General features: G+C 52.7%; 1 protein-coding gene across 1 annotated transcript; it reads right to left on the bottom strand.

Moving 5' to 3' along the window:
• Positions 1-543: 543 nt before the first annotated feature.
• Positions 544-13,268, bottom strand: SELENBP1 (selenium binding protein 1). Its single transcript, XM_084769567.1, has 12 exons — positions 13,139-13,268; positions 9,797-9,853; positions 9,543-9,655; positions 9,147-9,332; positions 8,480-8,600; positions 7,055-7,237; positions 6,636-6,814; positions 2,492-2,570; positions 2,281-2,402; positions 1,336-1,428; positions 1,091-1,209; positions 544-899 (listed from the first exon to the last, which is right to left on the bottom strand). The coding sequence occupies exons 1-12, from the start codon at positions 13,140-13,142 to the stop codon at positions 737-739; spliced, it is 1,419 nt and encodes a 472-aa protein (XP_084625693.1). The 5' UTR covers positions 13,143-13,268; the 3' UTR covers positions 544-736.
• Positions 13,269-23,054: the final 9,786 nt, after the last annotated feature.

Here is a 23,054-nt window from a genome sequence, read left to right as displayed (position 1 = left end):
CGCCTACAGCAGGAAGCTCCAGACTGGCGTGAGAGCTTGTCTCCACGTGCAAGGTGGAGAACGACCAAGGAAGAAACCCAGTGTCACCGGGTGTGGCGGCGCACGCCTTTAATCCCAGCACTCAGGAGGCAAAGGCAGGCGGATTGCTGTGAGTTTGAGGCCAGCCTGGTCTACAAAGTGAGTCCAGGACAGCCAAGGCTACACAGAAAAAAAAAAAAAAGAAACCCAGTGTCAACCTGGGGCATACACATATGCAAGCACATGCACGCATGCACGCACACACGCATGCACACCCTCTCCCCAAAAGTCTAAAACATCGGTTGGTATGCTCGCCCCTCAGGTTTCCTGTGACAATCATCCCCCTAAATCTTTGGGTTCCGTATGGTGGTTAAAGGGAGATGTTTGACAGCAGTGACATCATGCTGGCGTCACCCACACAGACGAGCCACCACAACCCCTCCAGGCTTTCTCTTCACAAGAGAGCCGCAGTGGCACAGGACTCCCTCTGTCCCCTCCACAACAAGGCCATCTGAGGATCTGAGCATCGATTCAGCATTTTATTCATTGGTGCTTTCAAAAGCTCATCTAAGAACAGCACAGCTAAGAACAAGCAACAGTAGCGAGATGCTGCTCCACAGGTCTCGCTCAGCCTTGGGGGGTTGGGCTGGGGTAGCAGAGTGAAGCCAGGCTCCTTAGAGCAAGGGCTTGGAATGCGGAGGACAGGCTTTGGGGGCCTTCAGAGCCAGATGTCCGAAGTGCAGTCACCTCCTGGGTAGCGAAGCTCATGAGCCAGCGCTGGCCCAAGGGGTTCCCTCCCAAAGTCCACCAGAAAGTTGGGGTTCAGCTTCAGCCCTCCATGTACCGTGTCTACATCAATCTGCAGCATCACCGAGCCTTCCCTGCAAGAGAGGAAGGGGGCAAGTGAGCGGTCCTCGTGAGTGTGGGTGGGTCCCTGGGGTTGAGACAGGGTCCAAATGGGCCATGTAAATGTGGGGTCCAGGTGGAGTTCCTGAGGCGTCTTCAGAAGGCCAAATGATGCCTCTGAGGAGAGGGGACACCTGGAGAGGTGAGCCCGCACATGGCTTCTCACCTGGGGAGATCGGGGTAAAACTGCTTGTCCCAGGCACTGTACAGCGACGTGGTGACGTAAAGACGTCTCCCATCCAAGCTGAGCTGGATCATCTGAGGGCCTCCGGGAATTCGTTTTCCCTTGGGGAAACAAGGGGTCAGACTCCACCCAGATTGCCCAGTTGGCACGGCAGCTGGAGCCCAAGACTATGCCACCCAGTCCTCCCCAAGTGCAAATCTGAGCTCCGATGACGACAACGTTCTCACCTTGATCACTAGAGGCTCCGGCTGACACTTTAACTCTGGGTCCTCCAGCACTTGCACAGGGCCGCCTTTGACAATGCTGCCCCCGATGAAGATCTGGGTGGCGGGGCGCAGAGGTCAGATCGGGAAGACAGTGAGAGACAGAGAGAAGCCTCACCTCCATTATCAACCTCACCGATTCTAAAGCCCAGTGAGGCTGATAGTGAAGAGGAGGAGCTGAACACCAGCATCCCGCCCTGCCTACCGTGGCTCCCTGAGCATGGCAGCTGCCTCACACTTCTGTCCCAACACTGTGATGGTCTCTACGCCTTCTCAAGCCATGATAGAGTAAATCTTCCCTTCCTCTGTTTTTATCAGGTAGTTCACCACAGCGACAAGAGGAGTAACTCATGTAGGTGTGTACATTACAGAAGTGCTGAGTGTGTGTGTGTGTGTGTGTGTGTATGCACGCTCGTGCTGTTTGAGATAGCACCTCACCTTGTAACTCTGGCTGGCCTCAAACTTCCTATGTAGACCAGCCTGGCTTTAAACTGACAGAGACCTGCGTGCCTGTCTCTGCAGCACTGGTCTTTTTTTTTTTGGTTTTTGGTTTTTTGGTTTTTTGGTTTTTTTCGAGACAGAGTCTCTCTGTGTAGCCTTGGCCGTTCTGGACTCACTTTGTAGACCAGGCTGGCCTCGGAACTCACAGCGATCCACCTGCCTCTGCCTCCCGAGTGCTGGGATTTAAGGCGTGCGCCACCACGCCCGGCCCCGCAGCGCTGGTCTTAACCGTGTGCTCCGCCACACTCTGCTAGCATCACTCTCCTCAGACACATCCCCGTGTCCAGCCGCGACTCTCCCGTGCCGAGCCTGTACCTCTGCCCACATGTTTGCCTCTCCTGCTCCTCCCTTGCCCCTCAGTGGCTTTCCAGCCGCCACGCTCACGCTGTCCTCCACTAAGGCCCCTACCTGCCCAACGAGGCGGGGCTTCTGTGGGTTAGAGATGTCATACTGCCGGATGTCCCCGTGCACCCAGTTGCTGAAGTAGAGAAAGCGGTCATCCAGCGACAGCAGGATGTCTGTGATCAAGCCTAGGGGATGGTTTAGGAATGTTAAGGAGTCTGCCTTTCTTCCCAGGCCAGGACTCAACCTGCTGCCTCCGCCCGCCCCTGGCACTCACCTGGCATTTCAGGGAGCATCCAGCCTTTCACCTTCTTGGGGGACACTTGGATCACCTTCTCCACTGACCAGGTGCCTCTCTACATTGGAGAAGGGAGGAAGTGGACTTAACAGAGCTGGGGACAGGGAGGGAGCAGACTCTGGGCCTTTTGGCGAGGGTCTCCTTCCCTGCAAGGCCCTCAGGTAAAGAGCCTGACTGCTTCACCATGGCACTGTGACGGTTGTCAGAGTGGCTGGCACACTGGTTTTGCCTTTTACCCCTTCCCCCCTTGCTAAAAACCGTTAGATTGCATTCCTAAAGCTGGCACCAAGGCTCATCCCCTTATTTGGCCACTTCGTCCTCCTGACGCTGACCACCAAGGTCAAACTATCACAGTATTGAAGTCCAAGCTGGGCGGTGGTGGTGCACAGCTTTAATCTCAGCACTGGGGAGGCGGAGGTGGGCATATTTCTGAGTTTGAGGCGAGCCTGGTCTACAGGGTAAGTTCCAGGACAGCCAGGGCTACACAGAGAAACCTTGTCTAGAAAGATAAAAACAATCAAACACAAAGTATTGACGTCCAACAGCCAAAAGCCCCCTTTGTCTGACCTAATTAGCTTGCCCAATTAAAATCAATCAGATCATCTTAACACGGGAAGGCTGCTCCCTTCTTCTCTTTATAAACTGCCATCCTCGCCATTCCAAGCCTTTCTCCTTCTCCCTCGTCCTCCTCATCCTCTCTCTCTCTCTCTCTCTCTCTCTCTCTCTCAGCACTCACAAAGAAGATCCACCTGCCTCTGCCTCCCTGAGTGCTGGGGTTACAGGCCTGCCTAGCTGCACCCGCTAAACACATATTTCCGATGGTCCTCCCCCCACTGCCTCCCACACAGGGTTTCTCTGTGTAGCCCCTGTTGTCCCAGACTCACTTTGTAAACCAGGTTGGCCTTGCTCCGCCTGCCTCTGCCTCCCGAGTGCTGGGATTAAAGGCGTGCACTACGACCCTGCGTCCTCTATCTCTTGTTTTCATCCCGCTCCCCTTAAAAATTTGTTCACTTTACATCCTGATTGTAGGCCCCTCCATCGTCGCCTCCCAGTCCCTCCCTGACACGCCCCCCCCCCTAGTCCTCAGAAACGGGGAGCCCTCCTCTCCTGTCATCTGACCTCAGCCTATCAAGTGTCATCTGGACTGCCTGTATCCTCTTCCTCTGTGGCCTGGCAAAGCCGCCCCGCCAGGGGGAGGTGATCAATGAGTCGGGGCACCACAGTCCACGTCAGAAGTAGCCCCTGTTCCCCGTATTATGGGACCCACAAGGAGACTGTGCTGCCTGTCTCCTACATCTGAGCAGAGGGTCTGGGTCCTCGCCGTGCCTGGTCCTTGCTTAGTTGTCTTCATCTCTTGCTCCTGCCCTCTGTCCCTCCGTCCCTCTGTCCCTCTGTCCCTCCGTCCCTCCGTCCCTCTGTCCCTCCGTCCCTCTGTCCCTCTGGGCAAATAAATCTCTTTTGTGCTGAGAACTTGGTCTTGCCGTGTTTTGAGTCAATTGTTTTCCTTTCACTCGCTAAGTAGATTTTAGATTTTGTTTTGTTTTGCTTTTTGAGATAGTCTCATGTAGCCCAAGCTGGCCTCCAACTCTTTGTAGCCGAGGCTGGCCTTGAACTCCAGTTCCTCCAGCCTTACAGGTGTGTGACATCATACTGCCTTAGGTGTGACATCATACTGCCTTAGGTGTTCAATGAGTTTATCAATACGGCCAATTAGGTTTCAAGTGTTCCTAACAAAAGTCATGCTGACATTTAATTACACTGTGAGGAATTAAGAGGTGGGACCTTTATTGTTTTCATGAGTCAGGAGTCTGCTGTAGAAAAGGCTGGCCTTGAACTTGCAATCCTCCTGCCTCAGTCTCCCAAGAGCTGGGGTTACAGGTGTGAGCCATTCTAACTGGGACCTTTGTGTTTAGTTTATTGTTTGTTTTTAACTTAATTTACTTTTGTTTGGTTTTACCTGCGTGAGTGTTTTGCCTACATGTATCTCTGTGCACCGCGTGTATCCCTGGGGCCCTCAGAGGTCAGAGGTTAGAGAAAGGACTCAGATCCCTGGAACTGTGGTTACAGCACTTGAGAGCCACCATGCGGATGCAGGAATGGAAGGCTCTCTGGGGGAGCGGCCAGTGTAGTTCAGGTAGACCAGGCTGCCTTCCACTTCCCGGAGATCCACCTGCCTCTGCCTCCGGCATGCTGGGATTAAAGGCGTGCGACACCACCTGGGGACTAAGTGGGACCTTTAAGTAGTTAAGTCAGAGCTCATGGAGGATGGATGCAGCCAGGAGAGTGTTCATGGTTATCTTGAAAATGAGTCTGTTAATGAAGAAGCCAACTTGTCTCCTGCATGTGCTGCCTCCCTCTGTGATGCCCCTGGAGGCGGGGTTCCCAACCACAAGAAAGCGGTCACCAGATGCCATTCCTCATCCTCGGGTGGCCTAGCCTCAGACCTAGAGCTAAACAAATCTCTCTTCCTTACACTTACCCGGCCCATGATGTTCAGCTGCTCATTGACAGCAACAGACACTGAAGAGAGGTAGAGGCCGTGTAGCCCGCAGCGCTCCTTCCTGGGAGAGCCTTAGGCTGGTGAAGCCCGGGAGGAGGTCCTGATGCTAGCCTTGTGGGAGCCGTGTGTGCGTGTGTGTGTGTGTGTGTGTGTAGCCTTGTGGGAGCTGTGTGTGTGTGTGTGTGTGTGTAGCCTTGTGGGAGCCGTGTGTGCGTGTGTGTGTGTGTGTGTGTGTGTGTGTGTGTGTGTGTGTGTGTAGCCTTGTGGGAGCTGTGTGTGTGTGTGTGTGTGTGTGTGTAGCCTTGTGGGAGCCGTGTGTGTGTGTGTGTGTGTGTGTGTGTGTGTGTGTGTGTGTAGCCTTGTGGGAGCTGTGTGTGTGTGTGTGTGTGTGTGTGTGTGTAGCCTTGTGGGAGCCCTGTGTGTGTGTATGTGTGTGTGTGTGTAGCCTTGTGGGAGCTGTGTGTGTGTGTGTGTGTGTGTGTAGCCTTGTGGGAGCCGTGTGTGCGCGCGCGCGTGTGTGTGTGTGTGTGTGTGTGTGTGTGTGTGTGTAGCCTTGTGGGAGCTGTGTGTGTGTGTGTGTGTGTGTGTGTGTGTAGCCTTGTGGGAGCTGTGTGTGTGTGTGTAGCCTTGTGGGAGCTGTGTGTGTGTGTGTGTGTGTGTGTGTGTGTGTAGCCTTGTGGGAGCCGTGTGTGTGTGTGTGTGTGTGTGTGTGTGTAGCCTTGTGGGAGCTGTGTGTGTGTGTGTGTGTGTGTGTGTGTGTGTGTAGCCTTGTGGGAGCCGTGTGTGCGTGTGTGTGTGTGTGTATGTGTGTGTGTGTGTAGCCTTGTGGGAGCTGTGTGTGTGTGTGTGTGTGTGTGTGTGTGTAGCCTTGTGGGAGCTGTGTGTGTGTGTGTGTAGCCTTGTGGGAGCTGTGTGTGTGTAGCCTTGTGGGAGCTGTGTGTGTGTGTGTGTGTGTGTGTAGCCTTGTGGGAGCCGTGTGTGTGTGTGTGTGTGTGTGTGTGTGTGTGTAGCCTTGTGGGAGCTGTGTGTGTGTAGCCTTGTGGGAGCTGTGTGTGTGTGTGTGTGTGTGTAGCCTTGTGGGAGCCGTGTGTGTGTGTGTGTGTGTGTAGCCTTGTGGGAGCCGTGTGTGTGTGTGTGTGTGTGTGTGTGTGTGTGTGTGTAGCCTTGTGGGAGCTGTGTGTGTGTGTGTGTGTGTGTGTGTAGCCTTGTGGGAGCCGTGTGTGTGTGTGTGTGTGTGTGTGTAGCCTTGTGGAAGCCGTGTGTGTGTGTGTGTGTGTGTGTGTGTGTAGCCTTGTGGGAGCTGTGTGTGTGTGTGTGTGTGTGTGTGTGTGTGTGTAGCCTTGTGGGAGCCGTGTGTGTGTGTGTGTGTGTGTGTGTGTGTGTAGCCTTGTGGGAGCCGTGTGTGTGTGTGTGTGTGTGTGTGTGTAGCCTTGTGGGAGCCGTGTGTGTGTGTGTGTGTGTGTTTATGTGTGTGTGTGTGTGTAGCCTTGTGAAAGCCGTGCGTGTGTGTAGCCTTGTGGGAGCCGTGTGTGTGTGTGTGTGTGTGTGTGTGTGTGTGTGTAGCCTTGTGGGAGCCGTGTGTGTGTGTGTGTGTGTGTGTGTGTGTGTGTGTGTGTAAGATACCTCATTCTTGTAGAAGCGCTGGATGTTGGAGCTGAGGGCGCAGCCTACGAAGCCCTGGGTGGCAGCCGGGTTGTGCAGGAAGCGGATCTCCAGGGGGATGAGCCCGTCCTTCATCTGCAGGGTCTGGATAATCTCATGACGCTGCCAGTCCCACACATGTATGCAGCTCCCATAAAGCCCTGAGCGGGGACGGATAGGGACCGAGGCTGGGCTCAGCTCAGGATGGGAGGCCATGGGCAGAGGCAGGGAAGGGCTAAGGTGGGGAGAGCTGGGCGTGGGCACAGAGGGCTCCTCTGAGCACCTGGCACGTTTTAGCCTGTTACCCGGAGGTAACAGGTCTGCAGATCTGGCATAGGGCAGGGGGCTGAGAGCAGGGGGTGTGGACCGAGGCTCCCGCCCGTCCTTGGGGTAATTCTTACCGGCTTCCACGTGAGCAGGGTTGAAGCCATCTTTGAAGACATTGGGAGCTGCCCATTCAGTGCTGACCATGATATTGTGTCGAGGCTGGTACCAGAAGTCATAGCCCATTGGCGCGGCACCCCCAGGCTTCTCCCATGTCCCTTTCACCTCAAACGTCTCTCCATCCAGCAGTACGAACCCCCCTGAGCAGGAGGAAAGGGGCTTAGCTTAGGTAGAGGTGGTGGAGCTACTGCTCTTTCCCAGCAGGCTGACCAGATCCTTAAGATCCTTAAGGTCAGGTGCCCGGACATCCATGTCAGAGCCGGCGTGAGAAGCGGGCCCTGGCTCTGTGCTCCCCTCTTAGCCACTTCCTCGTCCTCTTGGAGCTCTGGGAAAATGTCCTCCGTCTCATAAGTGTCACTTGCCCAGCCTGCTACGACCACAGTGGGTTCTTCCCAGAGTCTAAGCTTGTTGGGCGGGTGATGGCAAGCAGCAGCAGGCAGAGCTCCAGCTCCTGCCTGGCCAGCTGTCCTCTCTCCTGCCCCCCACCCACTTCCTCCTCTCTCCCTTTTTTTTTTCTTTTTCAAGTCAGGATTTCTCTGTTTAGCCCTGGCTGTCCTTGGTTGGCCTTGAACTCACAGCGATTTCCCCCGTCTCTGCCTCCTGAGTGCTGGGATTAAAGGTGTGCATTACTGTGCCCAACTAAATTTTTCTAAAAAGTTTAACTAAACAAACAAACAAACAACAAACCACAAAGCCAAGCCAAGGTCTTAAATTCTCAAAGGCTGGTATTGTAAGTTCACAGCCTTACGCCAGACTATTGACCATAGCAGACTCCGCACATGTGCGTGTGCATTTGTGTGTGTGTGTGTGTGTGTGTGTGTGTGTGTGTGTGTGTGTGTGTTACTGAAATTGGGACTTCACATGCCGAGCAGTGGTGGCACACGCCTTTAATCCCAGCACTCGGGAGGCAGAGGCAGTGGATCGCTGTGAGTTCGAGGCCAGCCTGGTCTACAAAGCGAGTCCAGGACAGCCAGGGCTACACAGAGAAACCCTGTCTCAAAAATAAAATCAAATAAAACAAAGAAAGAAAGAAAGAAATTGGGACTTCACTAGTGATAGGCAAGTGCTCTATCACTGGGGTGTATCTCTAGCCTTCTTTTATTTGTATTTTGAGACAAAATCTTGCTAAGTTTCCCAGCCAGGCCTTAAATTTGTGATCTTTCTGCCTTGGCCGAGAGAACAGCTGGACTTATTGCCTGCACCGCCAGGGCCCGCCGGGCCTCATCACTGTAGGAGTAACTGAAACAACGGACATCACTTGCTGGACAGGACTCCGCCAGCCAGTTCTCCCTGGCTCCTCACTCCATCGCTCCCGCACAGCCAGCCACCTCCCACGCTTAGCTGCTGAGGTTTGCGCGTGCGTCTGTAGAGCCAGCAGATACCTTTGGCATTACCCTGGGGGTCCCCCAAGGAGCTGATCATCACCTCCCCGCTGGCCAGGCAGTGGCTGGTGTGCAGGTTGCCCAGGCCGCACTTGGCGTGGATTTCACTGGGTTCAATGACCTGGAGAGGGTGAGGGATGGAGTGAGAACGTGACAGAGCCAGGAGTCCTGAGGGAAGACATCACAAGTTGAGCCTGGTAACTCACAGAACAGCAAGGAGAGGCAGAGAAGCAGCCAATAAGTCTTCAGTCAGGGCACCGCCCTTCCCCTCCCTCCCCCCATGTCTCTAGATGGTATTCCCATCTCCTGAGGCCCCTCCCATGTCCATGTTGGCTCCGTGCCCTCAGCAGACAGCTGTGAACATCTGGTGCAGAGGGAGGACATCCGGTGGAACGTTGAGAGGAAGCCCTGAGCTCCTAACGCATGGGGAAAGATGGCTCTCTCTTCTCCTCTCAAAGACAAGCCTCCTGTTCTGCCGTCCCAGCCTGTGCTGCTCAGTGGAGCCAGCTCAGCATGCCCAGGTCACCTCTGAAACATACCCCCCCCCAACCACCCCTCTCCCCCGTTGCTGAGCCAGAGCCTGTGTAAACGCCCGAGGCAGCTGGTCTAGGGGCTGTTGGGCCAGTGAGTGCAGTAGGGTCTCCAGCCACAGGGACAGAGGACATGCCTTATGCAGCTTCGGGGCACGAGGCACAGAGCCTATGTCCACCACGTAGACGCGGGAGGAGATGAGACTGGGCAGGATGAGCTTGTTGCGTGACTTCGTGCTGTCCCCAAAGCAGCTGCTGCAGGTGTTCCATCCCGAGTGATGCAGCTCGTCCTTCAGGTAGGGCATGGGCAGCCTGTGGATGACCTAGGATGGATGGAGAGAAGCAGGGAGTTGCCGCTTGCCCAGGCCAGGCCTCTATAGACTCCGAGTGGGCTGGCGTCCCAGCACAGACAGCACCCTGTGCAGAGAACAGCTTCCACTGCCTTACCAAGGAGGAGCAAGAAGCGGGGAGTGAGGGAGCCACGCTGTGTGGTGGGGGTCTCAGGGCTGCCAGTGACCCATGCCTCACCTCACCTGGCTATACTGGGGGGACTTGGGGTCAACATCCACAGTAGCCAAATAATCCGGGGCCTCGGTGCCTGTGTTTCTGTAAATGCAGGGCAGGTAGATAATCTCCTCTCGAGGTCCTGGGAAGGAGAAAGCAGGCTATGGGACCGGGCTGGGCAGAGGCGGCCCGGGGTTGGCCAGGGGGCTAAGGCTAGGTCAGCAGTCTCCTCACCCTACCATGGGGTCTGCAGAGGGAGGCTGGCTCTCAGATGCACAATTACCTTTCATGGCTTCCAGAGGGGTTGGGTAACCTGGGCCACACTTTGTACATTTTGTATCTGTAGAAACAAAAGAAGCTTGTTGGTTGGCGCCTGCTTTGGAGGTAAATTCTCCCTCTGTACAGCCCATAACACACACCTGGCAAGCAAGGCAGACTTAATGCTGCCCCAGGTGCTACTCCGCCCCCATCCCTTTGGCCTATCCTCCCTCTCCCGACTCCTGTTCCCCAACTCTGATGATCCTGAGCGTGTGGTGGGAGAGTGGAGCCACATGACCCGGAAGTGGATTGATATTCCGCTAGGCTTTGGAGAAAGTGGGGCAGAGGCTGTGGGTTCAATAGTTATGACAATGACTTCACTTCCAGCCTTTGCCTACCTGACTGGTCACAGGAACTTGGTCAAATTATCTCACTCTGATCCAGTTCATATGTGAAAAGGGGATAGAGAGACTATCACAGTGGGCGGGGCACTGTGACCATGGCGGGGCTGCAGGGGGTGGGGTGGGGGTGCCGGGGGAGGGGCACAGGGGGGGCAAAAACAGGAGGACATGAGTTCAAGACTAGCCTTGCTACATAGCAAACAATTGAGTTGGGGTGTGTAACTTTAATGCTTTTAATCCCAACACTCGGCAGGCAGAGGCAGGTGGATCTCTGCAAGTTCACGGCCAGGCTGGTGTACATAGTTTTGGGACAACCAAGGTTACATAGAAAGACCCTGTCTCAAAACAAAACCAAAACAAAACTGAGTTAGAGAGGCTGGAGAGATAGCTCAGCAGTTCAGTTCTCAGCATCTGTACCAGGCCACTCGCAAGCCCCGGAAAGTTCAGCTCTAGGGAGGTCAGATACCTCTGACCTCTGGCAGCAACATGACTCACAAACCTCGTGCGCGCGCGCACGCACACGCACAAACACACACAAACACACACACACACACACACACACACACACACACACACACACACGCAGTAATTAAAACCAGCCAGGCATGGTGGCACACACTTGTAATCCTAGCACTCAGGGAGGCAGATGCCAGTGGCTCTCTATGAGTTGGAGGCCAGCCTGGTCTACAAATCCAGTCCAGGACAAAAAATCTTGTCTCAAAACAAACAAACAAACAAGGCCTAAAATAAATATTTAAAACAAACAAACAATGGAAAGAGGCAGCTCGGTGACAGAGCACTTGCCTAGCATCAAAAGGCCTTGGGTTCAATTCTCAACAAGACAAGACAAAACAAAACAAAGAAAAAACAACAAACAAAATTGTGAGGGGCCTTGGTGAGACCTACACCAGGTGGGCAGTCTTCGCATGCCTGTTCTGAGGAGCAGCCCTCAGGGACGGGCAGCTGTGTCTCCCACCAAATTCATCCAGGGCAGGGCCTGTGGACTTTCTCCTTCCAATCTAGGTCCTGAGCCAGGCTGCTGGCCACACCCAGGATTAGACAACCAACCCAGATGAGGGGAATGGTGTGTGTGTGTGTGTGTGTGTGTGTGCAAGACTGACACCAGCTGTGTGTCCTGAGGCCACTCTCTACTCTCCTACTCAGGGCAGTTGCAGGGAAAGGCCCTTCCTGACCCTACAGCCTGACCAAATAGCCACCAGGGGCTTCCAGTTTCTGAGAGTGGGCCAGACAGCAGAGGAACTGAACACAGAAGGGGCTGACCCAAGTAGAAAGAAATCCTGGAGTGGATTTCACAGGACTGGACCCTGCCTCCTGCCCTGCCCCAGGGCCACAGCAGGCAGGAGAGGGGTTAGAGAGATGGCTTAAGGCTTAAGAGAAATGGCTGCTCTTACAGAGAACCCAGATTTGATTAATGGGACCCAGATGGTGGCTAAGAACTGTCTATAACTTTAGTGTCTTCTGGCCTGCTCAGGCATAAGGCATGCACATAGTGCACATAAATGCAAGCAAAACACCTATACAGACAAAATGAAGTAAAAGTTTAAGAAAATAATAAAAATAATAAGAAAGCAGTAAAGTCCAGAGCAAAAGCTTTGTCTGCCTACTGGGAGACCCACTTCTAGAAGGTGGAGGAAGTCAGGAGGCCGCAGCGGCGTAGAATCCAGAAACCTGGCTTCACCTGAACTTCACCATGTAGCTCAGGCTGGCCTCCAACTCACAAAGATCCTCTGCCTTAGCCTCCTCAGCACGGGATGCCAGGCAGAATCCACCACACACTGATTTAAAGGAGTGAAGAGCATCAACAAAAAGTATGTTTGAAGTCCAGCACTCATGAGGCAGAGGCAGGAGGATCTCTGTGAGTTCAAGGTCAGCCTGGTCTACGTAGTGAGTTCTGGAACAGCCAGGCTGGCTATGTAGTGAGACCCTGTCTCAAGAACAACCAACCAAAGCCCAAAAGGCCAAACATCAACATCAACAAAAGGCTGTTCTGGGGCAGATGAGACGGCTCAGGGGTTGGGCACACTTGCTGCCCCTGCAGAGGACCCTGGTTCAGTTCTCAGCACCCATGGAACTCACCCCAGGCTGATACCTTCTTTTGGCTTCCATGGCCACTAGACACCTGTGCTACCCACATATATACTCAGGCAAACACCCCAAATAAAAACATCTTTAAAAAGAGGGAAGAAGTGGAGGAGGTTTGTCCCACTCTCCCAGGGCGTGGTCCAGGCTGCTAGGTTGCCTGGAGCAGCATCTCTCTCTGTGGGGCATAAGCATCTTAAGCAAGTTCGGTGACATCTTGAGTTTGGGGAACCCAGGCAAAGTTCAAGTGGCTTTCCTATGCCAGGCGGGTCAGTGGTCTTATTATTAGCCCGGGGGGAACCAGCTCCAAGGGGAAACAGGACCTCAACACCCATTCCCAAACCCAGCTCTCAGCCTGATGCCCACAAGCTCACAGGGAAACGGAGAAGAGAGCTGTGGGAGTTGGGAGGGGCACTGAAACAGGTCCTCGGTGGGCTGGTGTGGCCACCCCTGACCTCCCTAGTTGACTGGCAGTATGAAGCAGCTTCAGGGATCCAGGCTCTGACAGCTAGCAGTTCCTTTGTAACTCCCGACCCAAGCAAGAAGTTGACCCAGTGCTAGAGCCAGAATCACCTATTTACTAGGGTGACAACCTGCCCCTGCCCCTGCCCCCTGCTCCTCCCTGCCCTCGCTGAGCCTGGGTGGGATTCACAGAGCACCCCTCCTGCTGGCCCCTTTCTATTCCTTAGAACTTAAGCGAAGCTGAGAAATAAGTCTTGTGCGCACGAAGCCTTCACTTGAGCTGCTGTGCGCATGCCTGCAGCCCAGGGACAAGAGTCCAGCTTTTCACTGCCCTCCTCACAGAAGGGAGGAGGACCCTCGAAAGCAGGGGTGGACTATGCACGGTTTGCGACCCCTCTCCTTACCCATGCTGCTGGCTGACACTCTGGTCCTGCAGGGTTTGCCAGGAGTGGGCAGAGGCTCGGCAGAGAGCAGCGCTGGTGGTGGAGGGAGACCGCACAGGGAAGGGGCAAAGGGAGGGAATTTATGTAACCAATTGGGGGAGAGGTGGGGCAAGGGGCGGGACCCGGCTGCCATCCAGAGTAAACTATACAGGGCAGCTGGCCAGAAGGCAACCGGCCAGGATGCCATCAAGTGGGGTGTTCAAATCACAGGATGTGCGTGTGTGTGTGTGTGTGTGTGTGTGTGTGTGTGTGTACATACAAAAAATGTCTGTGCCATTAGGTATTTTTTAAGTTTGTGTGCCTGTGTAGCATTCTCCTGTGGGTTCCCAGTGTGTGTGCCTTTATGTTTGTGTAGTCATGGGTGTGACTTTGTGTGTACCTGTGTCTGGACGTGTACATGCCTATGTGTGTCCATGTGAGCAGGTGCCACATGACAGGAGGGTTTGTATGTGTGCATTCACATATGTCTGCACCTTCAAATGCTTGTCTATGTGTTTGGCCTCGTCCCTGGACATTTTGGGGTACCCAGGGCTGTGGACCTGTTTGTTCCTACTTCCGTATCCAAGGCCAGTCTTCTCTTAAGCGAGTCCTTTTTTTCTAAACATTCACACTCCAAAACCACGGCTCTGATCACCTGGACCCCTCACCCATGCCTTTTCACAGCACCTGCCCAACAGAGCCAAGGCAGAGGGGTGAGCCTAGGTCCCACTTTTCCCAGAACTGCCCCTGAGCCGTGGGCTTTGAAGTGGGAGAGAAAGCCTAGTACCTGCTATTACTGCTAATTACCCTCGTAAACCTCAGGAGGTGAAAGTGAACTGCCTCCCCCTCGCCTCAGAGTCTGGTGCCCCGAGGTGCTGGATGTGGGGTCAGGGAGGAGGCCAACAGATGCTACTGTCCCTAAGTGGGCTGTGACAGAAAATGCTCAGGGGCACGCCTGTCTCAGGATGGGTCCTCCAGCTTGAAGGGTAAGGATCTGCTCAGGTGATTAAGCCTGCGGCTGTAACCTGCCAGGGACAGGTAAACCAGCACTGCTTGCTGAAGGACTCCTCAAAGCAAGGTTGAGGCTTGGTCCTGTTAACCCCGGCTAGGATTGCCCGCCATCTTGGAAAGTCAGTGTTTGAAGGGCTGCAGCAGAGAGGTTGAAGTGGTCCCCACTATGGAGCTAGGGACTCCCTTCTCCTCAGCACGAGCCTCTTGCCCAGGGAGCACTCCCATCCACACACTTCAGGGAATCCGACTGTCTGCAGAGGCAACTTTTATCTCCTTAGATGAAGGCTCTGAGGTGAGGCTTTCACTGGAGAGGGAAAAGGGTAACATTTGGGCTGAAGATCACCAGTGGAAATAGCGATGGCGACCTTAGGAGCACGAGAAGACAGGCCTCTGTTGGGAGGGCTCAGCTGAGGCCTCCTAAGCCACCTTTCACCTCTGAAGGAGGAAGGTAGAGCCCAGCTGAAAAGCCTGGGAGGGGTCGCTCTGCGCTGACTCACTGCGTACAGGTAGCAAGTGTAAATGCGTCGCTTGGAAGGGAAGAAACAAAGGGGAGGGGTGGCGGGCACTGGTCACCCATCCTTCAGCTCCCTATTAGAAAGCTCATATCCCCATCAAGAAAGTTCCCCTGGCTAGGTGTGGCGGTGCACAGCTATAATCCCAGCCTGCAGGCAGAGGCCAGCCTGGGCTACATAGGAAGTGCCACCCCAGACTTTCTGGGGCTTCAAGGCACAGGCTTCCAAACCTGGATTTCCCAAAAGGTCATTTAAAAAGACTTAATTGGAGGCTGGAGATATAGCTCAGTATTTAAGAGTGTTGGCTGCTGCTCTTGCAGACGACGTAGGTTCGGTTCCCAGCTCCCACATGGTGGCTCACAGGCAACTCAGATTCCAGGAAATGCAGCGCCCTCTTCTGGCCTCCACAGGTACATGGTGTACAATCATCGAGGCACACACACATACACATAAAATAAATAAATGTTTTAAAAATGAGTTAAGGAGCTGGGCAGTGGTGGCGCACGCCTTTAATCCCAGCACTCGGGAGGCAGAGGCAGGCAGATCTCTGTGAGTTCCAGGCCAGCCTGGTCTACAAAGTGAGTCCAGGACAGCCAGGGCTATACAGAGAAACCTTGTCTCAAAAAACCAAGGGAAAAAAAAAAAAGAGTTAAGGGGTGGGGAATATCAACAAAAATTATACCCAACTCCTCTTGGTTCTCTGTGCAGTCATCTCCACCACCCACCACCACCAGCCATCAGAGCTTGCCTAGTGTGTGAGCTGTCCCTCACCTGTGCCTTCTTTCTGCCCTCCTATGCTTCCCCATGGCCTGCCTCCTCCTCTCCCTCCTCCTCTCCTTCCTCCTCTTCCTCCTCTTCCTCCTCCTCCTCCTCCTCCTGAGGCCTCCTCCTCCCCTTCCTCCTCCTCCTCCTGAGGCCTCCACTCCTCTTGACTCTTCAGGCTTGAGCTATGGCTGCAGAGTAGACAGCCATCCCTACCCTCGGGGCTGCGGGTCCTGCTAGCCGCTTCTCAGGAGCACCCCCCCCCTCCCCCGTTTTCCCAATCTGAGTTTTCCGTTCTCTACCCAGAAGCCAACTAGACTGATTGAGCCTGTGGTGAGTGATGGTGTGCAGGGAACACCCAGTTCTGCAAGACACAAATCCCTCCCTTGTCTTCTTAAACCAGTAAGTCCAAAACAGGCCCTGGGGGATTTTGTTTGCCCTTGAGTCTGTTTTGACAACCAGTTCGTTCATGGCCCTGCACTCTGACCTGGCTGGTCCTGGCAGCGTCTCCATAGCACCCTTAACTGCTGCTTTCTCACTGGCTTCTTGCTTGAGAGCTAATGAAGCTGTTTTAGGAAGAAGCTGTCCCGGCCCAGACAAGGACGAGCCAGTCCAGGGTGAGAAGCCAGCTGCTAACGGAACCACCCAGGGCCCTGAGCTGGGCTGGGGCTGGAAGGACCTCTCTCCACTCCCAGCAGCAGCTGCTGCAGCTCTGAGCTGAAGGGCTCTGTCCCCAGGCTGACTTGCCTTCCTCTAGCCAGTGGCCAACCAGACTGACTGAACACCTGCTGTTCACGGTGTGTGGTGGAGGCCGCCCTGTCTGCTGCCAGTACCCACGCCACAGCAGCGCCTGCATTGTGTCTGCTGTTTCCAACCCTGCCGTTAGGCCACGGCAGCTATGGGGGGAGGCAGATGGTTGGCCCTGGACTCCGAGACGGGAAGTAGAAGCCCTGACGAGGGGACACTCCACGGGAGGACAGGCTGCTCCTGGTGAACCGGTTCACTCACCTTCAGCCAGACTCTTTGGGCCCATTAAACAAGTTTCAAGACCTCTGATGGGTGGAGTGGGGAAACGGTGAAAAACAAAAACAAATTAAACAGTGAAGAGAAGGAAGGGCGATGAAGCTGATCTCTCAAAATAATTTATTTTTGGTTTTTCAAGACAGGGTTTCTCTACATAGCCCTGGCTGTCCTGGATTTACTATGTAGAGCAGGCTGACCTCAAACTCAGAGATCTGCCTGCCTCTGCCTTTTGAGTACTGAGGTTAGAGGCGTGCGCCGCCGCCACCACCACCACCCAGCTTTAATTTTTTTCACTGTTAACAAGAATTTAATATGTAACCATTGCTCCTCAAATATCACTTCAATAACCTAGTGAAGAGTTGCATAATTTCCCTTCATCTTGTGGGAGTGAGGATCTGAGTTTGGTCCCTAGCACTGCTGGCGTAAAAAGCCAATGTCAACTTCTGGCCACATGTGCACTGCATCTGCATACCACGGTGCACGCATGAACACACACACACACACACACACACACACACACACACAGGACAGGGTATAGAGAGGATGAAAAAGAGTGATTGGTGTGCATCAGTCCACTTAGTCTTACTGTAGCAGGTGGGTCAGACGGTCTTCACGTTGCCTATGAAGAAGTGAAGGCCTCAGCCAGGGTCGAGACAGCAGAACAGGGCGCCCGCTCACCCGCCTCTCTGGCTCCGGGACATGCGGCCTCTCCGGCTCCCGACATGCAGTTCTTGCAGCCGGGCCCTGTTCTCCACGAGTCCTTTGCTTTATCTGGTTTTGAAGGGGAAGGAAGACAGGGCACTGGAAGGCCCTGAGAGAACACTAAGACTATGGGGCTTGTTTCTTGGTAGTCCCAGGACAGACAGACTGATTCTCTTGCGAGGGGTGGAGGTGAAGACACAGTCGTGAACAGGGCGAGGAAGACCTTCACAGGTGGAGTGGTGAGGCTGGGGTGCCTTGTCCCTGCAGGAGAGAAGCTAGGAAGCTCTACAGCCCAAGTGGTATCTGCCACCCACCTGGAGCCCACGAAGGAGGCCATCGTTTTCCTTTGTTACTTTATATACTTTTTGTGTGTGTGTGTGTTTTTTTTAAAAGCACATGGTCCTTTTTGTAAGGAAAAGCTCAAATAAAAACATCAAGGAGGGAGGCTGGGTGGTATACGCCTTTAATCCCAGCACTCAGGAGGCAGAGGCAGGTGGATTGCTGTGAGTTCAAGGCCAGCCTGGTCTACAGAAAGAATTCCAGGACAGCCAGGGCTGTAACACAGAGAAACCCTGTCTCGACCAACAAAACAAAACAAAACAATGTTAAGGGAAAACTACAAAGAAAGACAGGATGTAAATGTCTGTGCTGGCTAGTTTTCTGTCATCTTGACCTAAACCAGAGTCATTAGAGAGGAGGAAATTGCCTCCATAATATTGGCCCATAAGCAAGCCTGTAGGGCATTTTCTTACTTAGTGATTGATGTGGGAGGGGCCCAGGCTGCTGTGGGTGGTGCCATCCCTGGCCTGGTGGTCCTGGGCGCTATAAGAAAGCAGGCTGAGCCGGGCATAGTGGCGCACGCCTTTTGGGAGGCAGAGGCAGGTGGATCTCTGTGAGCTTGAGGCCAGCCTGGTCTACAAAGCAAGTCCAGGACAGCCACGGCTACACAGAGAAACCTTGTCTTGAAAAACTAAAAAAAAAAAAAAAAGAAAGAAAGAAAGAAAGACAGCAGGCTGAGGAAGGCAGTGAGCAGGAGCCCTCCATGGCCTCTGCACCAGCCCCTGACTCAGGCTCCCGCCCTCACCAGACTGTAATTCAGGATAGTAAGTCAAATAAACCCTTTCCTCCCCAACTTGCTTTTGGTCATGGGGTTTCATCATAGCAACAGTAACTGTAACACGCCACTGCCAGAGGCTCTACATGTTCTGTAGAGCTGTCTGATATGTGACGTGTGAGTGGGTAATGTGTGTGCAGTGTCTGGACCACAAAGGCGCAGCTTGCCGAGGCTTGAGGCAGGCCTGGCCGCACGGGGCTGACAACATCTTTCCCAGTTCTGAGCTCTGTCCTGCTCATTTTTCTTCATACTAAAAGACCAAGTACACACCCTCAGAGGAGGAGAGCACTGGGGACAGAACCTGCTTCCCAGTGTGGCTGATGCCAGGCCAGGTGCCCAACAGTTAGCACAGGCCCAGCCCGGGGCAAACTCGGAGGAAGGCAGCAGTTTTCTTTGTCTTACATTGAACCTGTTTTACCAACTCACTTGGCCACTCACAGTTACTTTGTTTTTCTTGCTTGGGGGGAGGTGGGGGGGTGAGGGGGTGGGGGGGTGTTTTGTTTGTTTGTTTTTGATCAAGGAGTTCATACCCTGGTGTTCAGAATAACACACAGGCTCAGAGAAGAAAAAAAAATTGCCTTTTAAACGATGCCCTCTGCCAGGCCTCTGTGGAAAGTCACCAGAGGCCCTCCTCCCCACCTCCAAACACTCCGAAATACCATCCCATCTGGCCATTACTGGTGCTTAAAATCACCATTTCACGTTTCTTTCTTTTCATTTAGGGCAGCCTCTGGGCTGCAGGCTTGTCTCTGGGGTAGTATTTCTTCAAACTCCTTATAGTGTGCCATGGCTTGGTTTTTATCAGAAGCGTGTGTCACAGCGGCAACGCTGAGCAGCGGCTGTGACCTACTGATTAGGGACAGAGGGTTTCTTTTGTCTTGTTTTTATTTTTGTTTTGCTGTTGTTTTCGAGACAGGGTTTCTGTGTAGCCTTGGCTGTCCTGGACTCACTTTGTAGACCAGGCTGGCCAGGAACTCAGAGATCTGCCTGCCTCTCCTGGGATTACAGGCGTGTGCCACCTAGGGACAGTGTTTTAAAAAGCAGTTGTTGGGCCGGGGAGATGGGTCAGTTGGTGAAACCTTGTCACACGGGTGTGAAGACCTGAGTTTGAATCCCCAGAACACACGTGAAGCTGGGTGGAGCTGTGCACACCTGCAGTCCCAGGGCTTCTGGGGGAAGATGGCGGGAGAGACAGGAGAACCCTACACACCGAAAAGCAAGAGACCCTGTCGGACAAGGGGCTTGGGAGGATGGGAGGCGAACACTGATGCTGAAGGTTATCCTGACAGACAGAAACAAAACAAAATGTTCACACACGTATGTGCACACTCACACACACAGCACACATCATACTCAAAAAGTAAGTAAAAACAGCTATTGGCGGTGGGGCCCATCATGCCTGAGGTTCAGTCCCCAGCACAATACAAAAAGGAGTGAAAAAGCCAACTGCTTTGTCCTTGACTGTTATACCTCTATCTTTTTGTTTTGTTTTGTTTTTTTGTTTTTTTCGAGACAGGGTTTCTCTATGTAGCCTTGGGTGTCCTGGACTCGCTTTGTAGACCAGGCTGGCCTCGAACTCACAGCTATCCACCTGCCTCTGCCTCCCGAGTGCTGGGATTAAAGGCGTGCGCCACCACACCCGGCTTATACCTCTATCTTTAAATGGAAAAACTTCACAAGTAAGCAAGGTGGCAGCTCTATGACTGTCATATTGCTTATATGAAGATTAATCGAGAACCAGATGTGGTGGCTTAGGCCTGTCTGATCCCAGGGATTAGAGATCAACAGTTCTGGGTTATCCTTGGCTATGTAGTGATTTCTAGGCCATCTCAGGCTACATGGGACCCCCATCTTAAAAACAAACACACAGCCAGGTGGTGGTGGCACACACCTTTAATTCCAGCACTCAGGAAGCAGAAGCAGGAGGATTGCTGTGAGTTCCAGGCCAGCCTGGTCTACAAAGTGAGTCCAGGACAGCCAAGGCTACACAGAGAAACCCTGTCTCGAAAAACTAAAAACAAACAAACAAAACATAACAACAAAAACTCCAAACACACAAAACTCAAAACAACAAAGATCAATCAAAAGTTGTATTTTAAAATAGATATTTTGATATAAGTGGGAAACTATTTACTGTCTCTTAAATTAATTATAGGTTGTCCTTCCTTTCCTTCCTTCCCCTCCCCTCCCCTGCCCTCCCCCTCCCTCCCTTCCCCTCCCTTTCCCTCCCCCCTCCCCTTCCCCTTTTTTGTTGGTGGAATCTCTAGCCAGGCTGACCAGAGACTTCCTATGGACCTGCAGATGACTTTAAGCTTCTGATCCGACTGCCTCCACTTCCTGAGCACTGGGACTATGCTTATGCGCCATGCTTATGCACCATGCTTGTGCGCCATGCTTGTGCGCCATGCCGGGTTTACTCACGCTGGGATGAACCAGGGCTTCCTGCACACTGATCGAGACCCTACCAGCTGAGCTACACCCCAGTGCTGCAGATCCCATTTCACTGTTGGTAAACCACTGAAGAAACATCAGAGAAATATCTTACATGTCTTAGGCAGTGCCAGAGAACAAATAGAAACCACACCAAATGGGTTTAATACCATGTAATTCCACCTCTGATATTAGGCAATCAGGTATACATATAATCTTAACTAAGCAGTAGACTTTTTTATTTCAGAACTTTTTTTTTAAATTTTTTAAAAAAAGATTTATTTATTAGCCGGGCGTGGTGGCACACACTTTTAATCCCAGCACTCAGGAGGCAGAGGCAGGCGGATCGCTGTGAGTTCGAGGCCAGCCTGGTCTACAAAGCGAGTCCAGGACAGTCAGGGCTACAGAGAGAAACCCTGTCTCAAAAAACCAAAAAAATAAATAAATAAATAAATAAAATAAAAGATTTATTTATTGTTTACCCAGTATTCTGCCCACACATGTGCCTGCCCACCACAAGAAGACACCAGATCTCATTATAGATGGTTGTGAGCCACCATGTGGTTGCTGGGAATTGAACTCGGGACCTTCGGAAGACAGACGGTGCTCTTAACCTCTGAGCCATCTCTCCAGCCCCACTTTTTTTTTTTTTTAGATTAGCACTTTTTATAAGGTTAACAATTAGGGCCGGGTGTGGTGGCACATGCCTTTAATCCTAGCACTTGGCTAGGGCAGGGGGATCGCTGTGAGTTCGAGACTAGCCTGGTCTACAAAGTGACTCCAGGACAGCCAAGGCTACACAGAGAAACCCTGTCTCAGAAAAAAAAACCACAAACAACAAAAAAAAAAAAAACCAAAAAAACTAAATTAAAAATAGGCAAATAAATAAATGAAATTATAAGACCATAAACATAATCTAAAACAATAATAAGTTTTCACTACTGTAAGATATTTACCCTGCTTCATATTATCACTTGACAAACCTCCTAAAACCCTGATTTGCTGTTTAAGAAATCATGTATACTGTTGTGTGTCCAGTTAGGGGTACAGGGGCACGCAGCTGTGTAGGCCAGAGAGGAAGGGGTGTTTGGATCCACAGGCAGTTCCCAGAGCACCCTCCCTCCGACTCTCCTGTGCCAAGCCTGGCTCCAGAAGAGTTGAGACAAAAGCCATAAAACAGCGTTTATGCAACAGTCTCCGGCTTCACAGAGGCACGCTTGGGAGTGAAGAAATGCGCTTGGTTAATGGCTTAAATTAAGCTATCAAAATCCCTAATAAAGCTTCCATCTTGAACATGTTTCAAAACGTAAAGTATCGAAAGGAAAATGAAGGGCTTGGAAAGACCGTCGGTCCCCGCAGCCATTCACACCCTGACTAAGCCTCTCGGACGGGCAGGAACAAATCCTCTGCTCTCTAAAGAGCCCAGGGCACCTTTTCTCACCTCAGGACCCAGGTGCTGCCTGGGAAGAAGGCTGGGGTCCCTCTCCCAGTGCCCCAGGAATTTGACCTCAGTCCTCTGGTGGAATCGGGAGGAACCTGCCCCCGGTCTGTCCCACTTGGTCCGCTGCACCGTGGCCAAGCTGCTCGCCCCACTCAGCTCTCCCAGGATCCCATGTGAAAGCTGTAGTGACGTTGACGGCGGCGTCCTCTGAGGGTGAACACGCGGGACACAGGCGCCCAGGCTTTCTGCCCAACTGACCAAGGGATACCCAGAAACCAAACTGGCAGGAAATTTTGTTTTCATCTCACTATTTTTGAGAACTTTATACCTGAATACAACGCAGTACTAGATCCACACCCACATTTCCCCCACCCCACCCCTAGGCCATCCAATATGTCTACCCTTCAACTTGGTGTCATCGTTTTCTCTGCTTTCTCCGCATCCTTTTTCTTCTTCTTTTTCTTGATAACCCATTAAGTCCAGTTACTGCCTGTGTGGATGGGTGTGGGCCTTCCAGCCGAGCGTGGGAATCCTGTGAGTGGCCACATCCTCAAAGAATAAATTAATCCAGGTTTTAAAAGACTTAAAACGGCTGTTCTGAGTACAGCCACCAACAAGCCTGCTGGGAAAGCAACGGCCAGGGAAGATGCCGTGCATGTGGCTGCTGGTGTGGAGGGTGGCGTGACTCAACCCTGAGCCGAGGAAGACCAGAGATCAGCAAAAGCTGCCAAGCCTAAGCCTCAGGAGGGAGCATGGCCTGCAGACATCTTGTCTAAACACTGCAAGGAAAGAGTGCATTTCTGTTGGAATAAAGGGGTATAGCCCTAGGACAAGAAAATGAGAGCTGAATGCTGACCAACGCTTTGCAGGGACCAGATCTCATTATCGACGAGAAAAACACTT

The sequence above is a fragment of the Acomys minous genome (assembly GCF_964271855.1).
Source record: "Acomys minous genome assembly, chromosome: 19".
NCBI lineage: Eukaryota > Metazoa > Chordata > Mammalia > Rodentia > Muridae > Acomys > Acomys minous.
Note: the sequence above shows the minus strand (reverse complement) of the source record. Positions and strands in the feature narration are given on the sequence as shown.